The following is a 12432-nucleotide window of genomic DNA, read 5'->3' as shown; positions in this document are numbered from 1 at the left end:
GTGTATTGATTTATATTACAAAATGACTTTAATAAAAGAATTCATTGAGCACAACTAGGTAAATGGTCTATGTTACGATATTAAATATATTGATCTACTTTTGTCTCTTAATTTTTTTAATTTTATTTTTAGTTATTGTTAATAAAATTTTTTTTTCATTTATTTACATAATAGTTCTTAATTTATTTAAATAGATACGTGCATAAGTTTATTAATTAGATACTACATGTTTAATTTTTTTTTATATCATATATTGATATTTTAAATTTGATCCTTATTTTTTTGATTTTTTTACTTCTTTCCTTAACCATTTTATAAAATTTTTATTATTTTTAATTATACCCTTCAATCCAAGTTTATAGTGTATTTTTTTTTTCATTTGGTCCCTATTTGTGTTATTTTTTTCCCTGTTGTTAATGTTTTTATTGTTTTCAATTTAACTCTCAATTTGAAAATTTGTTGTTGCTTTTTAATTTTATTTATTTATTTTAACCTTCATTTTTTTAATTTATATAAAAGATTATTAGTAATTTTTTTATTTGATTTCCTAGAGATTAGGCTTCACAATTTTCTCATGTATGGTGTTTTTGGTCGAATGACTCGAGCACGGGTTTGGAAAGTTAATAATAGTTGACATCTATTTTTTTGTCTTTTTTTTTCCTGATATCATCATTCGGCATTGTTTTTTCTTAAAAAAAATAGTTTTGTGATTTTCTTCAATTTATTTTTTTTAACTATTCCGACCTCATGATATAAAACGTGAGTTTGTCAGGTTGATTCGGACTAACTTATTTTTTAATGTCCAGATTACATATTTTATCATGCTAACTCATGTTAGCTCATCCTATCTTTTTTTGGTATTCTTTTTTCATCTTATTTATTTTGTCATTTCATGTTTAATTGGCTAAAAATCATACAACCTTATTGTTTTGCTCTTGGATATTTTTTATTTTTGTTAATGTTATCGTGATCATATATATTTCTGTTTTTAATCGTTGTCATTATTTCCATATGATTCAAATATTACAACCACTTTCATTTGTTATTTTGAGAAGCTATAATCTGAAACTTTCCCGAAAGAAACAACTGCAACTAAACCCAAACGGGTTAGTCACATCAGCGGTACATTCTGTAACTTTGCCCACAGAATACTTATTAGAACTGAAACCAGTGCTCTCACCTTAACCGGCCACGTGTCTTTTCATTATCAAAATGTTTTTGTTTTTTTGTCGATTTAGGAATATTGCCCTGACTCGGTCTAAGAATCCAAAACATATCTCTCGACAGATCCTTGGCGTTGAGAACTCAGTGCCCCACAAACATAATTAGACGCGCTGTGGAGATCGGAGAACAGGTCTTTCCGTGTTCTGTATTTAATTTTGAACCTTTTTCCACTTTGATTCTGTAAATGATGATGGCAGGCTGTCTCCCAAAGTTGGGTTAGTACCATCTCATCTTCACTGGTCCCTCTACTGTTTTGATTTTATCAATCCAGTCCCTCTTCAATTTCTTTTCTCAATGTTGCCCTCGCAGTTCATTATGTTCTTCTTTTCTGGACAGGAACGATTTTCTTATGAGAGGGGAGAGCGACCTTTATTTCTCTCCTTTTGACTGTATTCACAAAAATATATTTTACTGATTTTTGCTTAAATGACACGTGGGCAGTTTGGTCAGACTTATTATTTGACTTGGATGAAAGGTCTAAATTCAAAGGAAGAAAAACGAGGTACAAGGTTCAGGTTAACACATAAATTGACGAGGGGCTGGATTGGAAGAATCAAAATAGTAGAGGGACCGAGCAATCTCATTTAACCACAACTTTTTCTGCCTTGGTTGTTAGAAAAGGACACACCGACTACCCTGATACCTCTTCCTTAAAGTACAATTAATCTAGTGAGATCTTAAATTTATTTTCTAAATGTTAGATATCTTTAAATTTATTTGCTAAATATCACAAGTTTAAATGTTGGATATATCAGGATATTGAAAAATTAGTTAAAATACACATAATTTAATATAAATATCCATAATTAATAATAATAATAAAAAACTCTTCCTCAGTCACCCCTCAGACATCCATGCCTTTCTCTTTGCTGGCCACCAAAATCATAGAATAAGCAACAATAAAATAATTTATCTTGAAGTCACCAATTTCGTTATGAATAACTTGTTTTAGCTTCCAACTAGTTCTTTGGTTGGCTCTTTGACTTGAATTAGACAAAATTTTAAACTAAAAAAATCATTCAAGCAGCAAAGAATTGCTTGATACTGTTATTAAATTAGGTTTAGCGTGTATTTGTTAATTTTTTTTTCATTTAATTTCTTATCCAACCTAAATTTATAATTACATCATGTAGAAGTTGTTTTAATGTAACATAATCGATTTGATGAATTTCAATATAATTTAGATGACTAATAAAAATATATAGTTTGATTTAGAAAAATAAAACAATTTTTTTCTAGTATTTAGACAACTATATATTGGATCAATTTGAGTTTTATGGATTAACCGGTCAAATCCACGATCCAAATTGTGAACACCACTTGATTTAAAAAATTATTTTTTTAATTATTTTTAACTTAACAAATAGATACTTATAAAAATAAACATAAAATAAAAAATTACGATATTTATTTGAGATTATAATAACCATATAAAAAATAAATCAAGATAATTTATAAAGATAAATAAAATAGTTAAGAATGAACTCAAGAAAAAGAAGAATGAAAACGGAAAATAAAAAAAGAAAAATAATAGGATAAAAAAAGAAAAGAAAAGGGGATGAAAACAATTTTAGATCTATTAAAATAATTTAATCTTAATATATTCTTAAATGGTTAAGAAAACAAACACACGAAAGAAACCTAAAACAAAAGGTCACATTGAAACAATTGTACCAACAAGTTTAGGTAGTGTTTAATTATTATTTTTACATAATAAAGATAAAAACAGTAAAAATAAAAAGAAGGTATTTTTCTGTGCTTTTTATATTAAAGATATAAAAAATAATTTTAAAACAGTTTTAAGAACATATATTTTATGTTTTATGCTTATGTATTTTTTTCTCAAGCTAGACACATGCTAAAAAAGATGTTAGTGGAATTGCGAGGTAAGACATGTTTGTTTTTTGTGTTTTAAATTTTTTAAAAAGTATTTTTTTTTTTTAAATTAATATTTTTTTAATATTTTAAAATAAAGATGTTAAAAGTAATTTTTTAAAAATATAAAGATATTATTTTAAAAACCTTCTCGTATTTCAAACGCCACCGCGTTTGCCCACCGATAACCGCTCTTAGCTCACGTGTTATTATATATATTTATATATATAATTATATATATAGAGAGAGGACCTCCGCTCAGCCCTCTCTTTTTGAAACGCGGATTCCTAAAGTCCGACTTGGCCCGTTGACTTGGCCCCACACCTCGCATAAAAAGACAAATTGACTTGAAAATAAAATATAATAACAACCCATCCAATCAGAAGATTTTAGCGCTTCATCAGCACTCTATATATTTTTAATTTATTTACAACCCAATTCCTTTCATTTCATTCCCCCAATTTAACCCTTTTTTCTGTTTTAATAAATATAAAAAAGAATAATACGGAGAGATTGATGAGAAAAGAATGTATTTTTTTTTAAAGAAAATATTATTAAATTAAACACAATCAGCTTTGGTCAATGGTTGGTTTTAATGGAAAAAGGGGTTTGATGAATTTAATTTCTATCAATGAAAACCATGATTAAAAATTAGATATTTTTCAAAGATAATAAAATTCTTAAGCTAATTTATACATCAACTGAGAGAAAAAAATAAATATTATGTTGACTTATTCAGTGTGCTCATAATTTTAATATACAAGATTTCAGGATCAAGATGGTCAAAGTACAAATTTGAGGGACCAAATAAAATGTTATTTCCCCACCTTTTCTATGTTTAAAGAGAACAAACGAAGCCTGCACCAATCTAAGACCACACCCCCTATGTTTAAGCACGCCAAGACTCGAACTCAAACACCATCTTTCTCTTAAGCCTGATTTTTCCATGGATACAGAAACTTCGTCGTAAGTGCTCACTCACAAATCCCTCTTTCGCTCAAGAATTTGACTGGAAAACTTATATTCATCTTGTAGGCTAAATTACTAATCGTCTTTTTCTTGATTGACATTCAATATTGGCAGGTTTGAGACTAGTGAGATGCTGGCCACTTTCTTAGCTTCCACACCATTGCTGTCCGAGTCATGGAGGCTCTGTAATCTTGCCAATGCAAATTCACCTCAGGGTTTTGTAGCAGAACAGATTGGAAGTATTGGGTATGTGGCCTTCTCTGGTATCCAATCGGTTTCAGGGTCAGACCCCAGTTTCAAGAAGCTGGTTCCTTTGCCTGATGTTGGCAATAGCATGTTTCATCCATTGCATCCCCAAACTGAAGGGGAAGAACCAGTCTTGGTGCAAGGTGCCTTGCTGAGGATCTTTGAGAATATTTACAAGGACCCAAGTTTTCAAAGCCAGGTTAGTTCTCTTCCTCGGTGATGATCTTCTTTGATATATGTGTTATTGGTTAATCACATGCTGTTTGGCTGGGAAGAAAATCGATGAAAAATGGGAGGATTAATTTCTGTCTGTTTTCCAAGAAACCCAATGCTGATTTTGTTTTCTGGTCTTGAAATAAAAAAACAAAAAACAAAATGTATTAATAATGATGAAAATCTCGCCCATAGTTCTATGATTACTTGCTTTGATCTCAACAGTGATGTTAGCGATTGTCTCATGGTGTGTGTACTCAGGTAGGCGCCTCCCTTTTTGGCCATTAAATGTGAAAAAGGGCCAAGTACCAATATTCCATTCATACCATTATAATAAATAATAATTAGTGGCTTGGCACATCTCACACCTCAGGGAAAATATATTCTCATTCACTGTAGGTATAATAAGCACTAAGCATTATTTGTTGTGCTAATTGGGTTAAATAATTAACTTTAATCACAGTAAATAAACACATGGTTCTTTTGACTCACTTGTTAGCTTGGTCACAAACATAATCCACGAAAAGAAACTAGAAAAAGAAGAGAGGCCGGCAAGAATTGATGAATCTCACAGCAGTATGCACGTTGTCTTTTTATAAAAGGCATTTGCTTTCCGTGGGGACAAGGAAAGAGTTCTTAGGGCTTCACCCCCCACATCTTCTCGCCTTGTAAAGCAAACAAGAGCTCTCCGTGTGAAAAGGAATCAAGGAAAAGAGAAGCTAGAAGAAGTTATCGGGCCTTGTAGCTATCATCTCCTTGGTTAAAAAATAGATGAACTGTCCTTGGTTAAAAATTAGATGAACTGTTATAGATCACTATCAGAAACTGACTTGAGAGGAGCTTGTGAGCTTCTCTAATCAAATCACTATCAATCCCCAGATGGAGCAAAAACAAATAGGTGTGCTGGCTTCATTACGTGTTCCACTACAAGATAGGACGGTGGATATCTCTGATCATGATGACCTTGTCTTTGGTAATAACACTAATGAGGGTGTTTGAATGGGAGTTAGTTTGTGTTTTTTTAGTAAAAAGTATGTTTTTATAGCTTTTAGAGGTTTGGTTTATGCTTAAAAGGTATTGTATTTTTAACAAAAAAAAAAAACCACCACACCTCCAAACCAAACACACCTAGAAGACAGGCACAAAAAACCAAAACCCACTTGTGCTCTGAATCGCAGCTGGTTGTCATCTTTTGTCTAGTTTTTAACTTTTTAAATCCCTTCAATTCGATCCCTTGGTGCTGGGGATACATCGTGAGGGCGAAGTCACTCTTGCTGTGGCGTGTTGACTTGACTTGCCTTTCGTCCATTTCCCTTGCCGACTAGCAGCCGGAGCCTACCACATATTTTACAGCCGCCTAAAAATTGAGAGCCTAGCTATAAACCCAGCCTCTCTAAAAGAACAAAAAGCTCTCAATCCTGCCAATATTTGTCTGTCGTTCTTCTGATCTGCTGCCAGCTTCTTTCAAATCGCCATGAAAGAACGTGTTTTGATGTCTTTTACACTACTGTGCATATAGATATAATATATCCTTTTTCCCTTTTGACAAGTTAAAAAACATTACCTCTCAGCTAACAAATTCAAAATGTTTTTTCAGAAATATATTAAAATAATATATATATTTTTATTTTTTTTAAAATTTATTTTTGATGCTCACACATCAAAATATTTTAAAAAATTAACAAATAATAATATAATTTTTTTATAAATATTTTAAAAAAATGACCAAACTGCTTAAATAAATGATGCCTAATTAATTATTGTGTGGTTTGTCACAATTGGTAGTCCACTTACCACTAATGTTTTATTCAAGATTATATATAAAAACAATTTAATTTTATAATAAATAATATATTCCTAATAAAGAATGGTTTACCAAGTTTTTTTATTTTTTGCCCTTTTTTATAATCCAATAACCAATTCGAAACTAAACCACCTTTGGTATGCATATTTTGAACCCGAAATATATAGTCTCTATCCTACACACACACACACACATATATATTCTAATAATTATACAATAAATAAAAATATTAAACAATATGCTTAATTGCTTTTATATTCATTTAATATTTTATTCAATTTTTCTTCCTAAATTGCTTTTATATTCTTAAACAATATGTACTGTTTATAATTTGAGGGCTTGGCTTGATGTTTGTATCTGTTTTAATTCCTGTATTTTCTTTGATTTTAATTACTCCCACAAATGATAGATTTACTAATTTTATTTTCTATTCTCTCCCCTTCTTTGTTTTATTTTATTTATTTTTATTCAACCTTCTGCTTTATTTATTTTTACCACCCATGTCAAATCAAGAAATCCTAGAGCCATGTGCACACAATAAATGAAATACAATGCACTAGCATCAATAATTCAGTCTCCGTTCAATGTTGCTAGAGAACGAAGACTCGAATTTAATAATTCCGAAGTGGGCTATCCATCACTGTTGATATCACACATTTTTTCAATGTTAACATTGCTATACCATGGAAAAAATAATAAAACAATGGCAAAAGCATGTAGCTTAGTTTTTTGACGTGTTTATTTTAAAAATAATTTTTTTTAAATAAAAAATATTATTTTAATATATATTAAGTAAATAATCACTATCATAATAACAAGTAAAATTTACTGGAGAGTGATTTTTCAATATATTCAATCAGGATCTTCCTTATTTTTTTTTTTATTAATTTAAATTCAGGCCAGTTTGTGTACATCTCGATTAATTTTATTAGCTCTAAAATTAATAATTAAATAAGTTTTGAATAGTTAATATATTATCAACCATAAAACTCAACTTGAAATCATATAAATAATAAACCGTCGAAACTATCAAGTTTTTTTTAATAATAGTGGTGATGTTGAATTATTAACGTAGTTTCTTTAGATACACCAACTAATTATAATATTTGAACGTGATTGACTTTAGTGACCACATGGTTGACCAGGTACTATCAACCCTACATGTGCTGCCACATTAGACCAAGTCTAAAGTTTAGCAGAAGCTTGAACTTCTAGAATTTATCACTTGCTTTTGAAAAAGCTGTCATTTTTTTTTCATTTAATTGCCAGTGGTATCTTTGAATTAGTTTTGCTTGAATTTTTATTTTTTTTAATTAAGAAATTGTATGGTATCATGTTGATTTTTTAAGAGTGAACTTGTGTATATGCAGATGCAAACACTAATGCAGACAAGCAAGTCAATTATCTTCACAGGCCATTCCGTAGGTGGAGCAACTGCCTCTCTTGCTGCTCTTTCGCTCCTCTCTTACCTTCAACCAGATATCTCAAACCTCTCGGTATTATGCATCACCTTTGGCTCTCCATTGCTAGGCAATGAGACCCTTTCTCGTGCCATTCTTCGCGAAAAATGGGGTGGAAAATTTTGCCATGTTGTATCGAAGTATGACATCATGCCAAGGATGCTCTTTGTTCCAATGGATCCCATTGCTCCACTCATGAAACCCCTGCTACATTTTTGGCACACGTATATGAATTCTCCGCATTTTGGATTGCTTGCTGTACCGTTAAGTGATGACAGCATGGCTCAGATTTTCCAGCATGTATCATTTCACTTGGGAAGATTAGTAGAAGCTGGAGAAGGGGCAGTGACTGGAATGTTGAGGCCATTTGGGAACTATTTTTTCTGTTCGGAAGATGGAGCAATCTGCGTCGACAATGCAGCATCTGTTGTTAAAATGATGTGTTTGTTGTTCGCGATGGGGTCGCCTAGCTCTAGCATTGGGGATCATCTCAAGTATGGAGATTACGTAGGGAAAATGTCCTTGCAATTTCTGGAGAAGAGGAGTTTCATGCAAGGAGAGCTTCCTGAATCAAGCTATGAAGCAGGTGTTGCATTGGCTTTGCAGTCCACGGGAATATCTTGCAAGGTAGCGCTTTCTATCAGAATTAGTGGTATTCTTTTGGTTTTGTTGTGCTATAATAGATTTTAAGAGAAGTGGACGTACTTTCTTAAGTCATTCTTTCTCGAATCAATGCGCAGGAACCAATTGCAGGGCCAGCCAAAGATTGCCTAAAGGCTGCTAGGCGATTGGGGCGCACACCAAACCTAAACTGTGCCAATCTGGCGATTAAACTGTCCAAAATCAATCCTTACAGGGCTGAAATAGAGTGGTATAAAGCGTTGTGCGACCGGTCTGATGATCAGATGGGTTACTACGACTCCTTTAAACAAAGGGGAGCCTCGAGAAGGGACTTCAGAGTCAACTTGAACCGGCACAAGCTGGCTCAGTTTTGGGATAACGTAATAAACTTGTTTGAAAGCAATCAACTCCCCCATGATTTTCACAGACAAGGAAAATGGGTCAATGCTTCCCAGTTCTATAAGCTCCTTGTGGAGCCATTGGATATTGCTGAGTATTATCGAACAGGCATGCATCGTAGCAAGGGGCATTACATTGACCATGGAAGGGAGAGGAGATATCGTATTTTTGATAGGTGGTGGACAGAGAGAAGTGTTAGAGGGGAAGGTTATAAACGGAGCAAGTTTGCAAGTTTGACCCAAGACACATGCTTCTGGGCAAGAGTGGAGGAAGCCAGGGATTTGTTAGATGCTCTTAGAAGCACTAGTGATCCGAGTCATTTGGCTTTGCTTTGGCAGAAGATAGATAATTTTGCGAGCGTTGCAAACGCGTTGGTTGAAGCTAAGGAGGTGTCTATAGATGTAGTGGCAAAGAATTCAAGCTATTCATTGTGGGTAAAAGATTATAATGAATTGAAATCACAAATGGTGCAATTCCGTCCCTTGTTTTTGAGTTTTGTGAATGAGGAAATGGTTCCATAGTTTCCATTGAAAGGCTATGAAGCCATCTGCCAAGCAGGTTTTGTAATGAATATGTAAGATATATTTTGTAGTTTTTATTACACGAATCAATTTACATGATATTAGGATTCCTGCTGTGTGCCTGTCCCTCTTGCTTTGCAGAAAAATGATTAGAAAACCTTCTCCTGCATACTCCACCAAATTGAATCAAAGAACAGGTGACATTCAACTAACAGAGATCGTAAAACCCCTCTTCTTTTGAAGGGAAAATAACCGAACAACTGTATCTAAAGGAGAAACTGAAACTATGGTGTTCCAATAAAAACATCCAAGGTTGAATTAGTGACAGAGCTTATACCTTCCCTTTTGGAATTATCAAAGTTTCGAACAGGTCCCTTGAACAATTCCCTTGCATCCAACACCCGCCAAAGCATTATCAAAATCAAACCAGTGACCAAAGCCACCGGCGCATAGTTGAATGTATCCCAGGAAATGGGGTAATAAGTTGGCAGAAGAAAAACTGAACTAACAAATCCACAGAAAGGCAATGAAGCAAAGTGACCTCCTTGCTTTACCGAGGTAAAATGGGCCCGGCCATTACCATTCTTGCAAAGATTGGAACTGCATAGCCTCCAACCCATCCAATTGTACATGTGGAAGTTATGGAAGTGGAGACTACGTTGACTTTCAAGATAGTGAGTCCACGACGAATACAGATGGCTGCACACAGCCACACTGCGTTAGAGGGAACCTTATGCTTTGGGTGGATTTTTCGCCAGATGGACGAAAAGGGAATTCCTTCATCTCTCGATAACGCATGCACCAGAAGGAAACAAAGCTACATGCATTAGATGTGAGATAACAGATCCAATCCTTGCAATTTTTATGTCAAATTTTCTAACAGAAAGAAACGGCTATCATTGTGAAAATGCAATTATGTAAGATTAGCTTCGAAGCTGTCAAATAGGTTCACTGTGAAGTCCTGACTCTTGATAAAGCTATAGGCCTACAAGGAATCAACCACTTACCACACTAGCTGCATTGGTGGTGATTGAGAGCCCTCTGAAGAAAAATGAGCTCCATATGGTAAGCAGTAAAACGATTGCTACAGCAGAATTATGATGTCTGCCATGGAATGCATCATAGAGTATTTGAGCTGGCACAATTCACCTGCATTCTCATTTCTTGGGTAATAAAGGTAGCCAAAATCCTGAAGAAGAGTTGCAAGTGTAGAATTTAGACTTCAGTTAAATCCCACCAAGAAAATTCTTGAGGGTGGGTCTAAAGTAAATAACTTCTGATAAAGACCACAATATTACAGTGCCCAAGCGGAAAAGAACAGATAAAGGGTACTAAAAAGAGTAAATAAGTAGGAATTGAAGGGAACTTGTAATACTTCACGACTAACAAAATGATCCCAAAGCTGAAAGTAAGGGCCAGGATACAAGCCCAGCCAAATATTGAAATGATCGCAATGCTAGAAAGAATCGCAAAATGTACCTTTAGTTTCTTCAGTAAGATGGCCATATAGAGAATACTGAGTAACAAGGAAAGATAGAAAATGACTGCGTAAGGTTTGTTTGATATTCCTGTCGGCTCGGGTGCCATTTCGAAATGTGTGAGCACACATGAAGCAGATTTTGTCGTCAGTGCCACCAGAGGAAGCATTGTAACAATAACCAGTCCTCCAATGACTTACCATAAGAAATCACAATCAATAGTTCTTATTTTTGCACTTGAGAGGAAGGGAAAAAGGAAAAAAATATAGCAGTCATACAAAAAGCATTAGATTTTACCCCACCATATGGAAATTACATCGATGAAGGCTATTACTTCTAATGCAAATGTGTTAAGCACTGCCCATATCAACGTGAGGCCAATGTACATGCATAAGAACAACCATTTAGGTGCAAAATATCCTCCATTTTTATTTGTGCCAGTGGATAATAGGATGATACTCTGCAAAGTTTGTGAACCAGCATATGCCTTCGAAGTAAAAGAAGTCAACATCTGAATCTCATTCTCTAACGGTGAGAGTCCACTGAAAAGAAAACTACCTGAGTACCGATGCCTGCAACTAGCCCTGTGGTCTCAAGCCAAGCACAGCACCATGATGCAAATGGCCCCATCTGAGGCCAACTAAATGAGCAGCCCAGAGATAGACAGATCCGGTTCTGTTTAATTTGCAACAAAGAGAATGTTAGATTCCTGAAGCTTGCAGCAACGGGTATGCAAATAGTTTAATCAGAGCATGAAACTTTTAGTTAACGTATTCAGTTTTGTTTTGAGAGATTACTGCTTGAAATATTCCAGTTAAGGAGATCATTTTCCTCTTAAGAATTGTCACCCATGTATATTCTCTTAGACTATTAAGCTTTTTGCAGAAGCAGCATTCAATTCACAGATGTATAATTTGATTTGAGAAAAAATTGCGTAAACAACAACTTGAACATAGAATCATTAAGAAGATACAGGGAATTTTAGAAGGAACAAGCTTGAAAAGAGGAGCAGATCTAAGCCATTGCAATACCAACAAACCAGGTGAAGAAAGATACAACAACCCATCACCAGACTAGACTTGCAGACCTGCATATAAAAGGCTTGAACCATAAGGAGGAGCAATCCTAGTGAAAAGGGTCATTGTAGAGAATGATATTGCAAGAGTTTTGAACAAAGTCTGCGATATAAAAGGAAAAACACCATAAGTACATCTGCATATATGATGTAAAAGAAAATCTAATAAAATCCCATCAAAAGGTTAAGATAAAAACATTCCTTTAACAAGAAATAATAAAGAACCACCAGCCACGCACAAAAGAAGAGCAAAACACAATACAGCAAGGGAATCCAGATTCAAGAACAATATCTCTTCTGAGCTCTTGCTCGTATCTTAGTTCATTGTGCCGCTTCTTCCCAGGATCCATTTATTGGACTTGTGTTGCCTCTGGTTGTCTATACTCCATGGCATCAAGATATTATCTCCAGGAAGTTGGTTCAACACAAGACAGACCTAGTCATACAAGTGGTTCCCTTCACCGAAGTTTTCAAAAAAAGAGAAGAGAGCGGGGTTGGCTTGTGCTTGCTTTATCCCATGAATCTTCGTGGCTTTTAATGTAAGTAT

At 34.0% G+C, this 12432-nt stretch overlaps 2 protein-coding genes across 2 annotated transcripts; one reads left to right on the top strand and one right to left on the bottom strand.

Moving 5' to 3' along the window:
* Nucleotides 1-3954: 3954 nt before the first annotated feature.
* On the top strand, nt 3955-9441 carry LOC118030836 (lipase-like PAD4). The gene is made up of 4 exons (XM_035035134.2): nt 3955-4065; nt 4183-4513; nt 7702-8418; nt 8532-9441. Exons 1-4 carry the CDS (start codon nt 4046-4048, stop codon nt 9330-9332), a joined length of 1869 nt encoding a protein of 622 aa, XP_034891025.1. The 5' UTR covers nt 3955-4045; the 3' UTR covers nt 9333-9441.
* Nucleotides 9442-9616: 175 nt separating this feature from the next.
* LOC140955600 (uncharacterized) lies at nt 9617-12235 on the bottom strand. The gene is made up of 7 exons (XM_073409264.1): nt 12125-12235; nt 11890-11988; nt 11369-11485; nt 11127-11270; nt 10482-10521; nt 10340-10373; nt 9617-10031 (listed from the first exon to the last, which is right to left on the bottom strand). The coding sequence occupies exons 1-7, from the start codon at nt 12233-12235 to the stop codon at nt 9617-9619; spliced, it is 960 nt and encodes a 319-aa protein (XP_073265365.1).
* Between the last annotated feature and the right edge of the window lie 197 nt (nt 12236-12432).

The sequence above is a fragment of the Populus alba genome, chromosome 5, assembly GCF_005239225.2.
Source record: "Populus alba chromosome 5, ASM523922v2, whole genome shotgun sequence".
Lineage (NCBI taxonomy): Eukaryota > Viridiplantae > Streptophyta > Magnoliopsida > Malpighiales > Salicaceae > Populus > Populus alba.
This window is presented reverse-complemented; position numbering and strand designations above follow the sequence as displayed.